The following is a 20,731-nucleotide window of genomic DNA, read 5'->3' as shown; positions in this document are numbered from 1 at the left end:
TGTGCGCAATATGCAAGATAAAGTCTTGGTACTTTTAAAATTTTTTTATCTGACGAACAATGACATTTCTCGTGACAGGAAGAACTCTGCCCACGCCGGTGTCCTGTAAAGTGTGCGGTGATCGATCATATGGTAAACATTACGGTGTTTATTGCTGCGATGGTTGCTCGTGTTTCTTCAAGAGATCCGTGCGTCGCGGCGCTTTGTTCACCTGTACAAGTCTGTATATTTTTAACAAAAACAATTTAAAATAATTTAAAATAATGCAGGATGTCCCAGTACTCTCATCCTATAGTATTAAAAGAACATAGGATGTAACAAAAATGTGAGCCATTACTTCAAAAGTGTATTCTCATTAAAATAAAATAAAAAATTCAAGAAAGTTCATATGCAAAAATGTTTTTTAATCGGCTCTTTCGTCCTGCCAGGACAGGTGCTTATATAATTTTTGTAAAAATAAACCATGTAATGAATTTTTGGCTCCACAATTTTGTTATATCCTGTATATTTGAAGATTGTATCCTGTATATACAGATATCATAATCATGTCATAATTAAATCTCTAATTATTTAGATAGCGATGGCTCTTGCACCGTCGACAAAGCCAGACGAAATTGGTGTCCGCATTGCCGTCTAAAAAAATGTTTCTCCGTTGGCATGAATACAGCAGGTAAGAAAAAAAAATAATTAAATATACTCTGGTATACATAGCTACAAAATCAAGTTTTTCCGTTTTAAAATTAACATGCCACAATAATAATCATTATACACATTACATTATATATATATATATTTTGTATTAACCATTTAAAGATCAATAGGTATACATATCATTTATTCTGCAAAACAAAACATTTAATCAAAATATTTTTTCTACATATAATTATTACTTATAAAATATTATAAAATAACAAAATTACACTGAAAAAATCCATGTACTTTTACATAGAAATTACTAGATCAGAACTGGAAAAGTTACTTGCTTATCACTGTAATTTTTTTTCCATTTGTTTTAAAATAAAAATACATATTAATGTAAAAAAACATGTAAAATATAGGTAAAATTATTATTATTATGCAAAAATCATATGTAATTTTAAATTTACTACTTTTACTTTATTAAAATTTTATTTTATAAGTATTTATCTATTTTATTTATAACATTATTTTATAGCATTTATACATTCCTAACATTTCTTATGTGTAATTACATGTTCAGTGTAATATTTTTAATCTTGAAAATATTTAAGAATATATTTCGTATGAAATTACATATATAATGTAATCTTCCATGTAAATATCAATATTGCATGATTATGCTGGGTCGGAAAAAACCTAGCTTAATCATGTAATTTTACATAAATATTTTTTTCAGTGTATATTTATAATTTTATCATTTTATAATTGTCACTTATACGCATTTCTTTTTGACCGATCTTTATATCGTTTTTTTTGTGTCAAATAAGATTAAATCGATATGAGATATCCTGTGTACATACAAAATCTCAGATTGAACATAAAATCACCGGAGACAAGTAAGCACAGTAAGGTCGAGCAGGTGCTAATGAACTCAACGAGATGCAAACATAGGCGCATGCTAGACACGTGCCTTCACCCTTAACCGGAAAAAGTTAATTGACAGCGGGCTTGCAACCAAGACAATCGATGTCAATCTAATGCTTCTTTCGTGTATACATTCTGTGAATTATTTTGTGTGTATTTTGTGCATTCGAAATAATGTTTCTTTTAAAGAAAATATTTAATAGTTTTGAGGAAAAGAACTAAATCAGTTTATAAGTAAATCAAATACAAGCTCTGCGCGATAGTTATTTTTCTCAGTCAACTTTCTGGATAGTCTTATAAATAATATAGTGGATAGCCATTGCGATAACGTGTCACGTGAAACGACATCGAGTGTCAACTCCGGTGGTCAGCTCTTAAGTACACAAAGCCTATACGCTGTATCGAAGAATTAAAACAACTCACTGCTGAAATTGTTCGACTACATCATTATTACGTGTGCTTTCGTATTGATTATAAGGCGTACAAGTTAAGACAGTCACGAAACAAAAAAATAAATAAATGCGTGTTTCACGAATCTTTGTTATTTTATAAAAGACTAGAACAAAAGCGCGCGCTACGCAAATCATTTCTCGATTTTATATTAACTTCTAATACTTTAGAATTTGCCAAAAATACATTTTTCCTAATATTAGTATTCCTTTTTATATTTCAAATATTATTATTTTTCCTAATATTAGTTTCATTTTTCATAATATTAATTTTATTTTTCCTAATATTAGTTTTATTTTTCCTAATATTAGTTTTTAATATTAGGTAATTGAGAAAAAGAGAAATTATTGCAGTAATTCCCTTTCAAAAAATTAAAAAAAGTTTTGTGCTCTGCATTTAAGCATTTAAATAATTATATATTATATAAATTAAATAATTTATATAGTATATATTCAGCTTAATATTTATTCAAAAGTGTTATTATACAATATTGTATTCAAATAAGATATTTTATACTGAAGGTTTAGTCTGCGATTGCAAGACAATCGCGATTGCAGAAAATTGAAATAGGATCAAATTCAAAACTTTTTTAATTTGCCTTTTTTCAATTTCTCTCGAATTTGATATATAATTTATTCTGTAAATATAGATTAAATTTTAATATTAATAAATAATATTAATTGACCGAATTTCTATTATGTACAATTTCAATATTATTTATATAATAGAAATACGGCAAATTAAAATAATGTGCATAATAGAAATTCAAGAACTAAAATTATGTATATACAATGAAAAATTAAAAATTAAAATTATATGCATAATAGAAAGTCAGCGAATTTAAATTATGTACACAATAAAAATAAAATATGTATACAATAAAATTATGTACGTAATAGAAATTCAGCGAATTAAAATTATTTACATAAAAGAAATACGGCAAATTAAAATTATGTGCATAATAGAAATTCAAATTAAAATTATGCACATAATAGTAATTCGGTGAATTAAAATTATATACATATAATAGAAATTCGATGACATAAACATAAAATTATGTACATAATAGGAACTCAGCAAATTAAAATAATATTAAGTTTAATTACAAACTGCAAACCTTGTCAAACGACTTGGTTGTGATTCAAGATTCAAGCCGTGAAGCAAACTTCGAGATAACCAACCAGCATCACAGAAAGAAAAAAGTCTCAATATTTCGATTAAAATTAAATTCGCTCAATTAACATGCCTTTTTCAAAGAAAGGATAATTAAGGAATAATCTAATCATATTTAAATCTCGAATTTGTTATATATAAAAAAATAAATATTCTTTTCTCTACTTATTCAATTATACATACATAAGTGAAAATAACATGCTATATTTTTTTCGATAATGTAACTGCATGAATGTAATACGAGCAATAATTTAATAAAAATAAAAGTCAATTGTAAATATAATTATTCAACTGGTAAAAATAAATTTCAGTGCTTTCATAAAACACTGATATATTTATATCTATTCATCTGTAAAAATTGTCTTTATAAGAGTAATTTCGAAAGCAATTATAAAAATTATGACCAAAAATACTTTACAAAAGATAATGTTAAACTTTAAAGCATATATTTTTCCACAGCTGTGCAGGAAGAGCGAGGACCACGTGTTCGAAATAACACGCTGTCAAATCCGCATAATTCTAGTCTCACCTGGAAGCCTGCAGTCGATTCATCAACGGCTCTTTGTACGCGTTTTACTAATTCCGAGATATATTTGCCCTTTAAAAATCTCACACCGAACAACACTTTGATGATGAAGACATTACACGAGTCCGAAACTGGGGAGAATACATTTTTACCTGTCATGTCGCGTCATATACAGCCGACAAGAATTATATCGCCTGGTAATTTTTTCATTAAATATATAAATTATTTAATTTGTCACAGAGGAAACTCTATGGAATCTTTCAACCGTTCGTTGAAAAAATTATTAATGAAATATAAAAGATAAATCAAGTTTTTTTTCTCTCATCAAATTTGACTCGAATTTGATAGATTCGAACAAAAATTTTAATTTTTGATGATGCATGATTTTTTCGACAATAATTCAAATGAAATTTATCAGGTACGGCTATACAGTACGAGATATCCGCGCAAATATTCCTGGCGGCCGTGAGAAGTGCACGTCGTCACCGAGACTTCTCGATGCTAAACGTGGAGGAGCAAAATAAGATTCTCCGTCGTGGATGGTCCGCTCTTTTCGTTTTACGTGCGGCCACATGGCCGGTTGATTTAATGAATATACGAGGACAAAACATAACGAACAACGACGGTGCAACAGCTTATCTGACCGCGGCGCGAACCGCGATCGCAAAACTGCAGCTCGACAACGTCGAGTTGTGCATCCTGGACACATTCGCGCTGTGTCGTCCCGGTAAATAAAGAACCAAAAAAAGCAGTATTATGTATTGTACATACTGTTCCGAATTGAAATTTTTCTGCTATATATTTTCCATCTCAATTTTCAATCTGATATCTAACTTGATACTTCACTACCAGATCACTCTCTTTTGAAATTAATTTAATCTACAGTTTTCCTAAAAGCTGTTTTGAACTTTATAAGTAGAAAGCTATTTTATTATCTATTTGATATACAAAAAAGTAGACTCTTCTTATTGTATACATCAATGATATTTTATACAATATACGTATACATCGAAAAAGTATTCTATATTAAAATACTCTGGAATTTAGAAGGGTGAGAAAATTGAGATTAAAAATAGCAACAAAATTTCAGGTTTTAAAATATATGTCGTGTTAAAATTGCAGAGATTGCCAATACTACCAATGGTTTCCACGTAATGTCACAAGCGAGAGATAACGCCGTAGAGGCCTTAATACGACATCTTCGACATCGCGACGATCGAGACAACAAATTGGCCAGGATTCTATTCGTCCTACCTGTTCTTACCGGATGCTGTCCTCGAGAATTGGCTGGAGAATTATTTGCGCCGATTATCGGCGATGCAGATCTCGAAAGGGTCATCGCGTCTGTGCGATAAATTCTCTGCAATCTGCAACAATAAAATATCTATAAAATATGTAATCAGCAATTATATACTTCATTAGAGAAACAGAAATGCAAAAAATGGATATTAATTTATACGATATAATTTTAAGAATGCATATCCAATTAATAAATGTGTATTACAACCAGTAAAATATATCAAATACATATATAAAAATATTATAGCAAAAAAATACTTTTTCTTAATTGCGTAACAATGATTGGATTCCAACGCGATACTTAATTTCTTCGGAACGATTTTAAATCGCTATGAATCATTGTTGCTTTGTAAACAAATGCTAAGTACACGCATTCTCTAACGTAAAAGTTTTACACAACCGTCTTTGGAATGCAAAGGCGAAAGTAAAGTTAGAAATGCACGCGTTGTACAGATTAAAAAGAAGAAATTAAAGTTTCTGCCTGGATCAAAATTCGACTATCGCAGTCAGGTGATGGATAATTTGTTTCTCGAGTAGATAATAAAAATACGTAACGTAATAATTTGAGAACTTCAAAAATGTTCACTTTTTTCATCACCGCTGCTGTAACGATAGCGATAAATGTGAGAAAATATTGCTACAAAATTTTATGTCAAGGTATACAAAAAATATTCAGACATTCAATTTAACATTAAAACATGTATAAATTAACTTCCTGCGATTCAATTATTTTTAATATAGGATGTAAAATGTAAAATAAATGTACGGTGAATTCTAGTCACATCCAATGAAAATGCAATACCAACAATATCAGGTACAAGAAACAAGTAAGAAATTAAAGTTTTTGATCTTTCTCCTTTCTCAAATAATATTTCACAAGATATGTTATATATTTACAGATTCCGGTTGACAATATTCGATAAACATATACTATTGCAATAAAGACATAAAAAAATTGATTTTTCAACATTCTTATTTGTCTATATAATATAATCCAGTTAACTGCTTGTAAATTGTCTTTTTAAACAAACAATTATTTCGAAAGTAAAGGCGAGCTTCAACCGATGGTAGAATATTACGATTTAAACAAAACGCAATATCTTTTCTTTTCTCAACAAGTGACTTGGGACGAAGCACAAGTGTTCTGTAGCTATTACAATGTAAATCTTGCCATTTTAGACACTATGGAGAAAGCCACAAGAGTTATCGAATCGATAACGGACTCACATAAGTGTGATATTCTGTTACATACAAAACATTCTATTATCCAAACGGAAATATGTGAAAAGAATCTCATTAATTCTATATAAAAAATTGAATGTCATTAAAATCAGCTGATTTTACTAGGATGCAATTTTATATTTAGTGCAAAATTATTTCCTGTCAAAAAAATATATCATGTATATACTTTCTGTCATGTAAAATTTACCTGGGAAGAGACCGTTTATTGCCGTTTATTAGGCGCCAAATTAGCGATCCTGAGCAATTCCGATGTCATTGAAATTCTCGCCAATACCATGAAGGTACGGCCAGATAAAAAGATTTAATTAATATATGTAAATATTAATATACTTATTATATTATATTAATATTTATATATTTTATATAATTATTATTTATATTCTAATGTTAAATTTAATTAAAATCATATTTTAGAATAAATTATAATCTCGCAAATTGGGAATAAAATGTGCGAATCCACCAGTTTAATTGCCGTTCAATCAAACTGATATTTAGCGACTGTCACTAAACAGATTTTAATATTTTGCATAAGCAATTGTCGATGCATGAAGAATCGTGATATACATATATGTATAATACATAAAATATCGTAATATGCACATAATATATGAATAAATCAAATGGTGAGAAAAACGATGTAAAGAAAAATGATATATCTTCCTAGATTAATTTATCTAATATAATATATTTTACTTATTTTTTTATATTTACCTCGACATTATTATAGATGTGAAGCACATATCCCGCTACTTAGAAATTCTTGATAGTATGAAGAATACTGAGAACTTAGAAGACTATTCGCTTTTAAATTAATTAAACATGTTACACATTTTACAATTAATCACAACACTGTTATACATGAAATTTTAATCGACAATTTCTATTCGAATAGAAATAATTATATTTATCCTTTCCAGACTATAAGAAAGCACTAAAATGTAAGAAAATTTACAATTTATAACATTAATGGCATATTAAGTTTCAGAATAATTTGTTGTTTTCTAGTGTTGCTATCTTGCGATTTTAATTCCAAAGAAAACACTGATCTTATCAATGTGATTTCTGAAAAGAATACAAATAATAGCACTGCAATACAACAGAATATTTCTTCAACAGAATTTGATCAAAATAATACAAATTTACAAAAACAATAGGTATCAATATATAGACAAATGAGAAAGAATGTCATATGCATTTTTTAAATAATTATATTGACATACTTTATAACTGCTAATTCTCTTAATTATATGCAGGTATCATCTGAAAATGAAGATTCAAAGAATCAAGGTTTAAAGTTGAAAGGACAGTCGTCGTCGAAGGATAATAATAATAAATGTAGATTCTCTTTTGCGCTCACTCCATCCTAAATTATATAACTCTGAAATAATTTCATAACATTTTAACATTTTTATTTTGCAGATTCGATACCAATACACTCGATACCACCACTGCAAGGGATGAAGCTCTTGAAAACTCTTAAGACATGAGCAACAATTCTTCAAAGATGCATCCCCTAATAATATACAAATATATATCTGCACTATACTGTTTCGTCTGTATTCCACGCACTCACAATCAGACTTACAGATTGTGTAACACATATTGGAAAACATTCACCCAGCTTTTGTTTTCTTTGGCACTTTATTAACGCAAATATATAACAATTTACGAAATGGTATATACAGAGTCTTATGATAATATGGCATATCGAAATGGTAAATGTAATTATTCTTGTGAAAATGATATGTCACAATATTAGACACATCATTAGAAATCTTACATAAACGTCGCCTTATAATATAATGGATTTCCGTCTTTCCCAATTGGGTAATAAGATTTATAGGCACATACATTATTGACATCATTGAGTAAGACACAGTGGTACAAAATTAGAATAATAAATACCATTCTATATCTTTTATGAAAATATAAATAAATTTAATAATAATAAATTAAGACATTACCTGATAGTTTCTGTTATACTTTCGTATAGACTTTAAACTTCATAGAATTAAAGAGATATCGTTTGAATGAAAAACAAACAATCGACAAAATTATAATCATTCTAATGAGGTTCCATAGATTATAATTAACAATATAATAAATTAAAAAACTTTATATAAACTGTAATATAGAATCTGAGACATTGCAATTTCCTGTATTATAATACACAAAAATATACATAATATAACTGAATAACTATTGTATATCTTACCTTGTATCATCAATTATATAAATAAATATTATTAGTAGAAAAATGTAGATATATCATATGTAGCACTCAAAAATATAGACATATTCGAGTTTATATTTTATATAGTAATCATTAAATAATTTGTCGTAATATAAAATCTTGCCAAAAATAAAATTTCTCAGCATTGTATAGAAAATTTTCACATATAAATTATATGTAATTTTTATCAAACAAAAGAATGAAAAAATCTCTTATTAAATTATTGCACCTTGAAACATATAGATTTGCACATACACGTGTACAAATTCTAATAAACGTTCGTAATATATGATAGTAAGTAATTGTTATCCTCAAAGATGAAATATGATATCATATACTTGACTAACAAGAGCAGATTTTTATAAAAAAAATCACTAAAAAGTAACATTAATTAACCTAAATATCTTATAATTAATATAGTAAAGACAAAATGCTGCAGATCTCGTAATATGCAGACAGGCACCATCATTAGAATATTAAGTATGCAATGCGCTATATCAATGCCTTGAAGAATCACTTAGTAATTCTTATAAATTCAAATTGTTAATATATTATACAACTTACTTATTGTAAAAGTACAACAAAATTTGAAATTACACAATAATAATTTTAAGTTATCTGATCCCAATCAGTAGTATTTCTTTTTGTACTTACGATATCTCTCCACCTCAGATTGTCTCCGTAATTGATTTAAAAGTTCCGTCGGTACATACCACAATTTGTCAACATTATTAAGTAGAGCTTCTGTTACCTGACAACATATGGCAGCCATGTTTACTTGAGCGGTCAGATCGGTACGGTCCCGAGGATGAACGTAGCGAGGTGGAAATAGCGATGGTGCAACTATCATTGCCACGTTGTGTATTGACATTTTGTTCGATGCCTGATTTTCGATGACCAGTTTCAAAAAATTCAACAATGCCTCCAAAGTACACCGATGTTCAACAGGTAGCAATAGCACCAGAAGATTAAGAGAGTACACTAAGTCATTGGGATTCTTCACACCTGTATATAAAATTGTAAAAAAGAGATGTAAGAAATTATTTTTTTAAATCTTTCTATAGTGAGTACACAAGATATCATATAAATAATTTGCACTAACCATGACTTTGATAGAAAGCGTCAATCAGCTCGACAGTGAGAAGAGGTTGCGGCAAGTCGCGTAACAATCTTTTCAAAACGGCTGATAAATCGTGACATGGAGTACACTTAAACAATTTGTCCATCTCTTTTGGCTTACAATAAAAGTCTGTTTCCAGCTCCGTACAAATAATCTCTACCTGAATAATTAATAATTATGTGTAAATAATTATATTATTATATACTTTTATTATTATTATTATTAATTTTCTCTTCTTACTTTCTGTTTGTGGCCTCCGACACGAAGAATACCTTCTTCTTTCACTCCACGTTTTGTCAGTTCACTAAGAATCTTTTGAAATACTAATGGTATGTTATTCTCTTCGCTTGTTAATTGACTGTCCCTAAGCAGCAGCGTTGATAAGGAAACGCCAAACAAATTTCCAGCTACAAATTTTTACAATTATATATATATATATATATATATATATATATATATATATGTAATACAAAACAATTATGATAAAAAAGACAATAATCGTTCGAAATATTACTCACTTTTTCTCCGCCGTTTGTTAGGTTTTCGTCTCGTAAGCGGGATATTATATTTATCGAAAATTGCCGTGAGCTCAAGCCACAAAAGAGGTTGCAATCTTGTAAGATCTCGTTGCGATAATAATTCAACATCCTGCCGAGCATAATCGTCATCAGCTACAAGATTATCGGAAGACCATTGAGATTTGGCTTCGTTGGTTCTGCACATTTCCTCGAAACTAAGATGACCGTGCGATGATGTGCGACTTAATGGACGAGCGATGAGATTCTCATTCGCCGGTCTAGTCAAGCCATATAAACTGCTGTGACTTCGGGTTACTGTTGCATGACTACCCGCACTTCGTCTAAAATAATATATTATTGATCACAATTCGAAGAGATTAATTTGGAGAATAATTAGGTAAGCAATTATTTTTAATTATTTTAAAATTACCGAAGAGTCGATTCCTTTGGTACGGCCAATTTTCTAACCGACTTGGTATCTATGTGCGCTGCATTTCCTATATCGCTGAGATCATCATTATGTCTCTGAACTGGTCTACTGATATGTATCGTTCCCAATCTATGGTAGCCGGTCAGCTGTATTCCTTCTGTGTAATACAATATTTTGAATGTCAGAATAAAACTACTGATTATTATAAATGATTAAATGCAAATATTAAAGGCAATAATACCAGAATCATTTGCGACATCTCCCCGCGACCAGTTGCCAGTTCTTCGGAAAATCTCTTGTAGAGGTGCAGGATTCGGAGTGGATCCTGGTACAGAGTTGAGAACTGTTTGCGGAGCACTTGGTGTTCTACGAACTGTTGCTTTTCCCTCATTTGATGTTCGGTGGAATATGGATACGAAACTTGGGACGCTAGCGCTGTAAACAATTAAAAATAAATAATGTATCACAAGCAAAATATAAAAAGAATTAATTATGTCAAACATTGTATAAATATACTTTTGGTGTGCATCTTCAATTACGTTGACTGTTGGAGGCGAAGGAGGTGACGCATTTTCTGGTGTAGCGCCTGGAATTGAATCCAAGGAATCAGGAGTAGCGCTACGTGATCGTGTACCTGTACTGGATACCTTTAAATAAATATATTCGACAGATAAAATATTTATATACGTGATATTAATAAAAAATATACATATTTTAAAAAATAAAAATATAATTTGATGTATTTAACAATTTATTTTTTATCGATTTATCAATGTACCTCTACATCTTTGAAGACATCTCTAATATCAGGTTTGCGAACACGTTGACGTTGATTGAAACGCTGTTTAACCGTATGATTAAGCGATCTTACACGACGTTTCACAGCTTCTGCCTGAACTCGTGACAGAGGACGTAAGGCTGCTCCTAATTCTTCAGGCTGTACCTCTCTGCCTGCTTTCCACGCTTCTGTTAACTGTCCTAAACCTGCTGCGCGTAACCATTCAGCTTCTTCTTCCCCTTCTATAAGGAAAATATAGATATTTATTCTAAATATTATAATGTAACATTATAGAATTCAATTTCTTTTTAAATTATAAAAACTTTTTGAATTGAATAAATTAAGAGTTATAAAAACTGTTTGTCTATTGAAATTTTTAATATTGTTGAATAACTTAAATATTGTTAATAATACAAACCATCATAACTACGTGGACCGCATTCTTCATCTAAATAATCATCCAGCATTTTTGTCTCTTCTATCATTTTCTGATATTCCTCCCAGTATTCGAGTAAGTGATTATCACCTCCTGTGTAGGTGGCACCATGTCCTCTATCCATGTTTCCGTTTCTCTTTCTCTGATATTTTTTATGTATATTCAACTCCGAAGTACCTTTAAAATCATTTAACAACTCCTGACAATGTATTACCACTTTGATACCTAAAAAGATTGTATTAATCATATCAAAGGTTTACTGTATTTATATCTCACTCTTTTCTTTCTTATTATTAGCCCTAATCTTGAATGAATCAGAGAGATAACATTAAGCTCAACATAAATGGTAATAAAGGATAGATATTACAAATATGAAATTATCTCTATTATGAGTAATACTAAATGTAAAAGACAAAACAATTGTACATATATATGTGATTGTGTTTTTGTCATATATATGTATGTGTGCATTAGTTATTATTAATCAATTTTTTTTAATAAAATAGATGCTGTAATTTTGATAAATTTTGATAAATTTAAATTTTAAACAATATTCTGTCAGCAAAGAAACATATATTAAGATAAATATCTCTCATTTGTTATATTTTCATTATTTATTTCCTGTTGATTCAATGAATAATTTTAGCTTTATTATGCGCATAATTTCACTTTTTAGGATAGAGAAGAATAATATTCCTGTTACTTTTACCGTGAAAATTGAAAGTTTTGAAAACAACAGGAATATGAAATAACAAATTTACATCGGAGAACCACTATCGAACATTCACTTTTCGAAAGTTAAAGAATACAAATAATCATTCACGACAGGGAATTTTTCTCGAATAATAAGTCGAACGTCGTTTCTCATCACATTCCACAAAACAGAGAAACTAACTAAGCAAACTTGAATAAAGTCGCACATACGCACACACATATATACATATATATCTTTCTCACACAGGTGTGAATTTCCAACGCGTTCGTAAACAGCGAACAGTTTCTCTTCAACGTATAATCGAATATACGAGTAAAAAATGCGATAAGTGCGAAGTCGTCAATAATTTATTCGTTAACGCACTCCCTTCTCTCCTCTCTCTCTCTTTCGAACAAGAGGAATACTTTGCACACGCATGTAAACACGCAGCTCCCACAACTACATTCTCGCGACACACGCACATACACACATAATATATATGTAATAAAATATACCTAACGCGGCAAAACAACGCTGTTTACGAGCGCATCTTTTATCATCGTCACGAAACATAACCCAATTCGTCGACTTACTGCTGTCAAGTTACTGCTGACGCCTTTCTTCATGAATGGGACTCGTGCGGAATTCCTCGACAGAGGACCCTCAATCACGTGTGCAGGCTCATCGTCGTAATTCCGAGATTTAAACGGCGAGCGAGAGAGAAAGATGATACCTGAAGTTGGGACAGATGATGATGATAATGATGATGATGAACGGTTTCGTCGCGCGAACGACTTAACGATGACGCTTTTGTAATCCACAACTGTTCCGAAAGAGAGAGATCCGCCGATCGCGCCTGTTGACGCGAGACTCGAGTGCGATTTTTCGAGGCTAGCCGCTTCCGAGAAGTCCTAATAATGTATTCCGCGCGCGACCACGCATCACGTCGGTGGGCGGGGGCGGGAATGTATGACGCGAATCTTACGTGCGTGCACTCGTTCACGAGACACGCTCACGCGCCTCTAATCCGCTGCATGTTTCCTCTCCGAGCGCGCACGAACACATAGCAACGATAAGAAAAAAAAAAAAAAGATTATACGAGCGCGCTGCTCCGACAACCTGCTGGGCGCACGCGCACACGCATACAATTATGCGCATGCGTTGCGTCTGTGTGTGCGTACGCCATTTTTACTCGCTCCCGAGTGACACCTGCGCAACTTCAGGGTTGACGCCATCTTCCGCATCGCTAGAGCAGCGGTGTGGATGAATTTTTCGGTGCCCGAAATTTGATTTTTCCAGTTAATAATAAATCGATGAATTGACGTTTTACAGATTATTGATAAGAAAATATTTTTCTGACGAAATAACATTGTACTCGTTTATAGAATAAATGAAGATGTAGAATATTTTAATATTAATTTTTTTGAATTAATAATTATATATATATGTGTATTTATATATAATTTATATATTATTTTATTAATTAATCATAAAAATTAATATTAAAATACATATATTGGAATTTAATAAAATTCAATATATATACTTATATATATTGAAATACTAATTCTCAATTATTAGATAAACATAAATATATACATATCTATCATTAAATGTATCATTTCTCTTACTTATTTTGACAATTTTATATATTACGTTTATCGTTATTTCGTCTTACATTGCGTTACATTTTGTTTTTAATCCGAGAATCAAATGGAATAAACAATTATGATTTTAAAAAATTCGCAATGAATAAAATAAAAAAGTATGAAACATAATCAATCTGAATATGGATGAGGAAAAATATGTGTGAGGAATGTAACTCGATTAGTCAGTCTCTTTGACGCGAAAAAACCGATCCATAACTATAATTACACAAAAAAAATGCTAATAATTATAGAAAAAAATTACATTCACGTTTATTGATTTTATCTTTATCGAGCATTCCTTGATCCAGCACCAATATCGTTCGTAATATATATAAGCTTACGGTACTGTCGTACGCACACATTCTAAGCATGAAAACACAGAGAAGGATTTCTTTGCGTGTTTACGTAACGCATACATAGAAAGGCAATAGCCTTGTGCGGTAAGATACTGTGTTTATATCGGGACGGCCATTCACAGATGCTTAACTGCGGCCTGGCTGCACGCGCGCGCATATATTACAGCAGCTTCATGAATCATTAACGTCGAAATCAAGATGCGAGATTCCTCTCGAGGCGAGCAAGTCGCTGCGACGTAATTTTCCGAACACTTGAGGAATCTAGGACGTGGCTGTGGACGGAGAACCTCTCCCTTTGGATTTATGTTATATTCACATAATAAATTACTTAACGCTTTTTATTCCCATCTTTCGATGAGTAGTATGTTGGAACATCGAACTGATAAAGAACATTCCTGTTTCTGTTTCACACAAAATCTACAATTTCTTAATTATATATATATATATACACGAAGTGGAATACAAATACATATGTAGTTTTGCAAAACTATATATTTTTATATTGTCGAAAATTACTTTAACCGTGCGGAGATGATTAAATTCCCATTCATTTTATTAGAAAAATGTAGATTTGTTCACGTTTATACTAATAAACAAGGTATACGTACATATGTATATGTTTACGCTATTCATTTTAAAAATTAGCATCCACCTTCTCCTGCTCATAAAATAGAACAGATAGATTAGCCACAAGATCTTAAGATAGATTTGTAATTTTGTATAAATCAAAAATATGATTCATACAAAATTATAGATATTAAAGGGCTATAAAAACACGAAAACGTAAAAAAACATACCATAATATAGAACGTTGTAACAATGTTAAATCTATCCTGAATTTAACTTCTGTTAGCACGATTACCCCATCCGCGACGATGCGTGTCTTTATATTCATCCATTGCGCGCGTTTGTTCGAGATGTTCGGGATCGTCTTTCTCTTCCCTCTCCTCCTTCAAGATGGCTTCGTTGTCTTCATTTGTACTTTTATTCGCCATGTCTTGCAAACATCGAGAATTTGTTCCATTATGCTGCGATGGATCAGGCCAGCTAGAAAAGCATCGCATAAATTATTTTTTCTGTCAAATTCGTAAAGTAATTAAAAAGAACGTTTATTAGATATAATATTTGCTTACTCTCCATCTCTGACTCTCTGTTCGTAAAACTCTTCAACTGTTAAGACTGGTAAACTTGGATAGCCTGCTCCAAAAACTTTCTTCTGCACCTCGTCACGCGTAATGATAATAGGTTGTAATTTGGGAGCTGGTTTTCGTTTTTGAGCCATCTGTGATTTGGAAGCAGAACGTGTTGAACCCATTTCCATTGTGTTTTTCAAAATTGTTTTCTCAGTTTCCAAGAAATTCAACTCTTCTACTATCTGAACTGCATACAATTTTAAAAGAGTAACGAAATATTCTCTTTTTATTTCATCATCTACGTTTGGATTGTCTAAATTTTTCTTCAGAGTATCCAAACGAGACTCCAAATCTTTCTCTTGCTTATATCTTTGTAATTTTGCATTTCTACGAAGTACCTGAAAATGAACAGTATTATTAGATTATAATTAATATAATATTTAAATTATAATTATAAAAATATAATAAAATAAAATATAATCAATGATAATGATTATAATTGCATATTATCTGTAATGTAACAATGTTGTGCAATAAGAAACCAACCATGTCTTCCAACATGCTAGGAGAATCGCTCTGCAATTTACTTTGATTATCTCCTGCTTCTTTCTTTTCATCACTAATCTTTGGTATTTCAACATCTGTCAGATTGTATGCTTTCAGCCGTTTCAGGAAATCCACAAAATAAATTTCTCCTACTTTAACAAGATGCATCCTGTCGTCACTGTTACATATTTTGGTGGTAAGCTTGCCCAGTAGAGCTGGTAGTAAGAAATATTTGATATTTTCTGTAGCAACTTCCTCGAAAGTTTCATTGTCGCTGAACATATCCACTATGGATACCAGTTTTGTTGCTTCCTCAAACATATGCATTGTCTGCCTTATATCTGACTATGACAAACAGCAAAAGAAAGAAACAAAATGTTATTATAATTTTTATCGTAATAAAAAAATTCACATAGAGCTTGACTTGATTTAAAAATATAAATTACATATAAATATATATGTATTGTAATGTTATATATATATGCATTGTTTAGAACAAAAAAGATATTGTAAGAAGTTTTAAAATCGTCATAAATACCTGTACTTTTGTGCTATTTGTCGGTTCCTGAGTTTTATTAATATTATTAAAGAGCTCGAAAGCGTTGTCAAATAATTGCGATAATGTTGTAGGATCTTTTTCATCTTTTTCAAGGCTCAAGCCAGCCCTTAAGTCTTTCGACAAGATTTCTTCTGACATTATTATCGTTCTGTTATCTGTTAACGTAGATATGTATAATATCGTCAGTGTTTTGCGTCGTTAAATCACCGCAGTTTTCGCAGCGTTGAGGTTAGAAATAAATAAAACGAAGTTAACGTTAGTCAACTAAACCACAAATATCAAAACTTCTACTTTCGAATTATTATTTTGTAATTAATTTTTCTGTTTTACCTTTTATATCGAGATGTTTTCGTGTGGTTTATCAGAGCTCAAAACTTTCCACTGTTTCCCAGCTAAGCCCTAAGCCCAGCTCTCGAAATTTAAATTAGCAGTTTACTTTTGTCTTTTTTCGCATCTTTTAAAATGGCGCGAAATTTGAATGACTATTTCAGTTTCATATAATTTTCCTAATATAAATCACAGAAAATGTATAAGAAAATATAAATATCTCTAAATATTATATATATGTTATAAATAAATAAATATATTATATCACATATTCTATATATATATATTAATTTATATGTATAAAAAATGTGTGTGCATATATAAATATACACATTTTTTATACATATAATTTATACATATTTAAGTATTTATAGATAACACTTTGACAATTTCATGAAAGTGCAATCAAACCTCTTTAATATCTCAAACAATTTTAAAATTCTTGGCCATGTCAATAGTAATGAGATGGTAACACGATGGAAAAATATTAATAAAACATTGTATTTAGATTCATTTTATATACAGACATGTCTGACGTGTGTTTCATTCATGCTACCGTCTAAATATCAAAATATAGTTAATTTAGCTTTATTCTTCCTTTGATTTTGCTCAGCAACAATACTTTTCTCGGAAGCTTTTAAATTACTAAGCTCTTTTTGTTTCTCATCATACTTCATCACAATATTATTATAAAGTACGCTACCTTTAGCATGTCTTGCTAAAGATTCTTTGAGCTTTGACGACTCCTTCTCTAAACGATTTATAGTTTCTGCAACTAGAAAACTGGCTACATTCAGGTTTCTATTCGATTCTGCTTTAAGTTTATCTTTATTTTGTGAACTACTAGCTGCGTTGTCGTCTTTGGCTGTAAAAGATATTAATAATATTTAAAATAATTATATATAATAAATAATAATTATATTCAATGAATATACGTTATGCTATATTTTTTAAATGCATCAGTTCTTATTTTTCAACTTACATTTATCACCTAATGTTTTATTGATAAAATTAAATACATTTCTGTCCTGTTTTTGTTTCTCTCTTTGATATTGTCTTTCTCTTTGCTGCTCTAATTTGTGTTGCTGCTTGCGCATTTTACGTTCTGCAGAGAATAAATCTTTGTCACCACCGGCAAATTCACGTAATTCCATACAATGATCTGAAAAATTAAATAAATCAATAATATGTTGTATTAGACATTGCACTGGACAGTTATGAGAAACTGACTGCTTGAACGAACCTAACGATTTTCCTGGTGGCAAGACTGTAGCTTCAACAGGTTCTAGTCTACCGTCACTCCGTTTTCCAAGACCAGTACCAGTTACATAACCCATTTGCGCCATTATTTTGCTGCCAATACCACGTGTATGCTTTTCCCAATTTCCTAAAGATTCAGTCGATTGTAATGATAAAAGAGATTTATGAATTAATTGTTCATTTGAGTATGATGATGAATTACAGACAGACTCATCATCATCATGATCGCTATCATCAGATGTATCTGACATTTCTAAGTCTGTATCATCTGTAAACATAATAAAAATATTTTATTAGAAGATTATATTAGAAAGTGTGATTACATTATATAATTAGTCTTTATGACACTCTTACCAAGAGGTAAAAGATTTTGTAAACTAGATTCCATGATTTTGCCACTTGCTTCAAACTTTATTCTATACTCGTCCTCATCTTTTTCAGGTAATTTTAAAATTACAGATCTATGCCATATATTGTTTTTCTGTTTAGTTAATACCCTGCTTCCCATTTTAATATTTTTAAAATCAGGTTCTCTATATGAATTATTAAGTTATTTTGTACTAATTAAATATTGAGTAATAATCAATTTTGTAAATTAAAAGAAAGTACTTGTATTCCTTTAGACTTGAAAATGGCACAATTTCACCATGAGAGTAATGGCAATTTTCATCAGAAAACTTGCAACTTCCATCAAGAAAATATGGGCATGGAATCATTTCTTTATGCGTTGGATTGAGAAAAAAAACTCGAACCTAATTAATAATAATCAAGTTTAAAAATTAAAAAAAAAAAAAAAAAAAAAAAAAAAGAAAAAAACATGTTACACAATCTAAATTATTATTATTTATAGTATTAATAACAAATTTACCTTAATATCATGGATATCTTTAATTGCCTCATCATTGCTTCTATAAGCAGAACATACCATAGCATTATGATAACCAGTACCACCCCAAGTACCACCATAAGGGGCCTTGCACTTCATACCCTCTAGCTCCTTCAATTCATCCTACAAGATCAACTTGCACCGTATAATTGTGTCATTGTTATGACATAGAGAATAGTTGTATACTGACTTCAATACTACCAGAAGCTGTGTTAGTTGCACTATCCAGTTTTGTATTTTCATCATCATCCGAAAAGTTTTCCAGTTCCGCCTAATGGATTTAAGCAATTTATAATTTAAGCAATACATTTTTCATTATATATCACAGCACTCTCTTTATTTCATTCTCTCCCTCTTTTCTTTTTTTTTGTCTATATTTGCTTTATAATTTATATTTACATACCAAATATAAAATAATACTTGAAAATTATGAAAGTATGCTGCAATAAACTCTCATATAATAAATCATGTTCGATAATATTTTTTTCTATTAGCTGATTTACAATTGTATTGTCATAGGAAAGAAATAATAAAATATATCAATCTTGTTAATAATTAGAAATGATACTTTAAGACAGACCTTGAATAAGGCATATTCTTTTTCCAATAAATTTTCTGCCTCATCATCAGAATCTTCATCTCTATGTCTGTCTGTTGTACTATTTTCTTCAAGACTTTGCAAACTCTCTTTTGTCAAAGAGATAAGTTCCTCGATGTCAGACTTTAAGCTGAGCAGGTTGTCTCTGTCAGGTCCTATTGGTGTTGCAGACAGTGTTGTATCTACTTGTGACAGCTACAAATGTGTAAACGTAAATAAACAAAGAGTATGATAAATAAAAATGAAAAATGAGGAAAAAAAAAAGTATTACAATAAATTTAACTTATGTCGAAATAATTTTTTTCCATATAAACTATCAATAATACCTGAGTCTCATACTGCTCTATAGCTTCTTTCAAACTCTTTGCGTCTGTCATATTGCTGTCAGTAAGAGAGTGAAAAATAATTACGTCTAATTAAATCATAAAAAACACTTTTTACAATTATTGACAACTCGCAAAATTGGCATAAAGCAGAGCTCTTTCAATCAATTCTAGACAATCTTGCCAATCTATTTCCTTTTCACTCTATATTTCCCTATTACAAAAATATTCCTAAACTTATCCAAAAATATTTATTAGACAATAGTAGCGTACTAAATAATATTATTTTATATGAGATCTTATATATTCAATTACAAGAATTATTTTTATAATATTATAAAATTGTTGATAATATATTTCTATTTTTTATCAATTGCATCTAGGTTATCTTAGACAAAATATACCCTGAGGGATAGCTGCCTCGGTAGCGCAGTAGGCAGCGCGTAAGTCTCATAATCTTAAGGTCGTGAGTTCGATCCTCACCCGGGGCATTTTTTTTGCAACCGAAATAAATTTTTTTAATTACATCAATGCTAATAAATTTAAAAAACACAGGAATTTTGAAAAGTTTATATATTTACAATCTAACAAAATATTTAAGAAATCTAAGAATTAATTCTTGCACAATTATG

The 20,731-nt window shown here is 30.3% G+C and overlaps 4 protein-coding genes and 1 non-coding gene across 14 annotated transcripts; 2 read left to right on the top strand and 3 right to left on the bottom strand.

The window, feature by feature from the left end:
* The first annotated feature begins 59 nt into the window (after positions 1-59).
* Hr83 (nuclear hormone receptor 83) lies at positions 60-5,080 on the top strand. The gene is made up of 5 exons (XM_029312066.2): positions 60-219; positions 575-670; positions 3,646-3,909; positions 4,131-4,439; positions 4,835-5,080. The coding sequence occupies exons 1-5, from the start codon at positions 60-62 to the stop codon at positions 5,065-5,067; spliced, it is 1,062 nt and encodes a 353-aa protein (XP_029167899.2). The 3' UTR covers positions 5,068-5,080.
* Positions 5,081-7,637: 2,557 nt separating this feature from the next.
* On the bottom strand, positions 7,638-13,557 carry conu (Rho GTPase-activating protein conundrum). Of its 6 annotated transcripts, none has more exons than XM_029312114.2 (10): positions 13,056-13,557; positions 11,751-11,993; positions 11,333-11,574; positions 11,071-11,201; positions 10,796-10,989; positions 10,555-10,711; positions 10,125-10,465; positions 9,847-10,013; positions 9,589-9,766; positions 7,638-9,491 (listed from the first exon to the last, which is right to left on the bottom strand). In XM_029312114.2, the coding sequence occupies exons 2-10, from the start codon at positions 11,890-11,892 to the stop codon at positions 9,115-9,117; spliced, it is 1,929 nt and encodes a 642-aa protein (XP_029167947.1). In that variant the 5' UTR covers positions 11,893-11,993; positions 13,056-13,557; the 3' UTR covers positions 7,638-9,114. The 6 variants fall into 6 exon arrangements, with proteins under 6 accessions (XP_029167947.1, XP_029167949.1, XP_085337221.1 ...); XM_029312116.2 differs by having other exon boundaries at positions 11,751-11,945; XM_085481095.1 differs by lacking the exon at positions 13,056-13,557 and adding an exon at positions 12,726-12,955 and having other exon boundaries at positions 11,751-11,945.
* A 1,230-nt stretch (positions 13,558-14,787) lies between these two features.
* On the bottom strand, positions 14,788-17,121 carry Tap42 (immunoglobulin binding protein Tap42). 3 transcript variants are annotated; one of them, XM_029312080.2, is made up of 6 exons: positions 17,036-17,121; positions 16,685-16,860; positions 16,147-16,491; positions 15,601-15,998; positions 15,265-15,514; positions 14,788-15,125 (listed from the first exon to the last, which is right to left on the bottom strand). In XM_029312080.2, exons 2-5 carry the CDS (start codon positions 16,841-16,843, stop codon positions 15,307-15,309), a joined length of 1,110 nt encoding a protein of 369 aa, XP_029167913.2. In that variant the 5' UTR covers positions 16,844-16,860; positions 17,036-17,121; the 3' UTR covers positions 14,788-15,125; positions 15,265-15,306. The 3 variants fall into 3 exon arrangements, with proteins under 3 accessions (XP_029167913.2, XP_029167912.2, XP_029167914.2); XM_029312079.2 differs by having other exon boundaries at positions 14,788-15,514; XM_029312081.2 differs by lacking the exon at positions 17,036-17,121 and having other exon boundaries at positions 14,788-15,514; positions 16,147-16,487; positions 16,685-16,750.
* Positions 17,122-17,129: 8 nt separating this feature from the next.
* LOC114938231 (zinc finger CCCH-type with G patch domain-containing protein) lies at positions 17,130-20,298 on the bottom strand. 3 transcript variants are annotated; one of them, XM_085481098.1, is made up of 10 exons: positions 20,103-20,298; positions 19,759-19,971; positions 19,369-19,449; positions 19,161-19,301; positions 18,902-19,044; positions 18,647-18,825; positions 18,276-18,560; positions 18,015-18,194; positions 17,736-17,897; positions 17,130-17,211 (listed from the first exon to the last, which is right to left on the bottom strand). In XM_085481098.1, the coding sequence occupies exons 1-10, from the start codon at positions 20,151-20,153 to the stop codon at positions 17,138-17,140; spliced, it is 1,509 nt and encodes a 502-aa protein (XP_085337224.1). In that variant the 5' UTR covers positions 20,154-20,298; the 3' UTR covers positions 17,130-17,137. The 3 variants fall into 3 exon arrangements, with proteins under 3 accessions (XP_085337224.1, XP_085337223.1, XP_085337225.1); XM_085481097.1 differs by lacking the exon at positions 17,130-17,211 and having other exon boundaries at positions 17,518-17,897; XM_085481099.1 differs by lacking the exons at positions 17,130-17,211; positions 20,103-20,298 and having other exon boundaries at positions 17,518-17,897; positions 19,380-19,449; positions 19,759-19,885.
* Positions 20,299-20,517: 219 nt separating this feature from the next.
* On the top strand, positions 20,518-20,590 carry TRNAM-CAU (transfer RNA methionine (anticodon CAU)). The gene has a single exon. It is a non-coding gene; the product is annotated as a tRNA-Met (tRNA).
* Positions 20,591-20,731: the final 141 nt, after the last annotated feature.

Source organism: Nylanderia fulva, unplaced genomic scaffold (genome assembly GCF_048542155.1).
Source record: "Nylanderia fulva isolate GAGA-0341 unplaced genomic scaffold, ASM4854215v1 Scaffold17, whole genome shotgun sequence".
Classification (NCBI taxonomy): Eukaryota; Metazoa; Arthropoda; class Insecta; order Hymenoptera; family Formicidae; genus Nylanderia; species Nylanderia fulva.
The sequence above is the reverse complement of the archived record's forward strand: the minus strand, read 5'-3'. Positions and strand labels throughout refer to the sequence as shown.

What these genes read in the sequence shown, in the direction of transcription:
- Hr83 (XM_029312066.2), top strand. Translation starts at nt 60, where the DNA reads ATGACATTTCTCGTGACAGGAAGAACTCTGCCCACGCCGGTGTCCTGT. An exon ending in CGCTTTGTTCACCTGTACAA is followed by an intron (nt 220 to 574) that starts GTCTGTATATTT and finishes CTAATTATTTAG; the next exon opens with ATAGCGATGGCTCTTGCACC. An exon ending in CGTTGGCATGAATACAGCAG is followed by an intron (nt 671 to 3,645) that starts GTAAGAAAAAAA and finishes ATTTTTCCACAG; the next exon opens with CTGTGCAGGAAGAGCGAGGA.
- conu (XM_029312112.2), bottom strand. Translation starts at nt 12,015, where the DNA reads ATGATTAATACAATCTTTTTAGGTATCAAAGTGGTAATACATTGTCAG. An exon ending in AGATGTCGCAAATGATTCTG is followed by an intron (nt 10,712 to 10,795) that starts GTATTATTGCCT and finishes TGTATTACACAG; the next exon opens with AAGGAATACAGCTGACCGGC. An exon ending in CGCTTTCTATCAAAGTCATG is followed by an intron (nt 9,492 to 9,588) that starts GTTAGTGCAAAT and finishes TTTTATATACAG; the next exon opens with GTGTGAAGAATCCCAATGAC.
- Tap42 (XM_029312079.2), bottom strand. Translation starts at nt 16,843, where the DNA reads ATGTCAGAAGAAATCTTGTCGAAAGACTTAAGGGCTGGCTTGAGCCTT. An exon ending in CAAATAGCACAAAAGTACAG is followed by an intron (nt 16,492 to 16,684) that starts GTATTTATGACG and finishes TGTTTGTCATAG; the next exon opens with TCAGATATAAGGCAGACAAT. An exon ending in CTAGCATGTTGGAAGACATG is followed by an intron (nt 15,999 to 16,146) that starts GTTGGTTTCTTA and finishes GTTCATTTTCAG; the next exon opens with GTACTTCGTAGAAATGCAAA.
- LOC114938231 (XM_085481097.1), bottom strand. Translation starts at nt 20,153, where the DNA reads ATGACAGACGCAAAGAGTTTGAAAGAAGCTATAGAGCAGTATGAGACT. An exon ending in TAGAGCAGTATGAGACTCAG is followed by an intron (nt 19,972 to 20,102) that starts GTATTATTGATA and finishes ACACATTTGTAG; the next exon opens with CTGTCACAAGTAGATACAAC. An exon ending in GCCACCAGGAAAATCGTTAG is followed by an intron (nt 18,195 to 18,275) that starts GTTCGTTCAAGC and finishes TTAATTTTTCAG; the next exon opens with ATCATTGTATGGAATTACGT.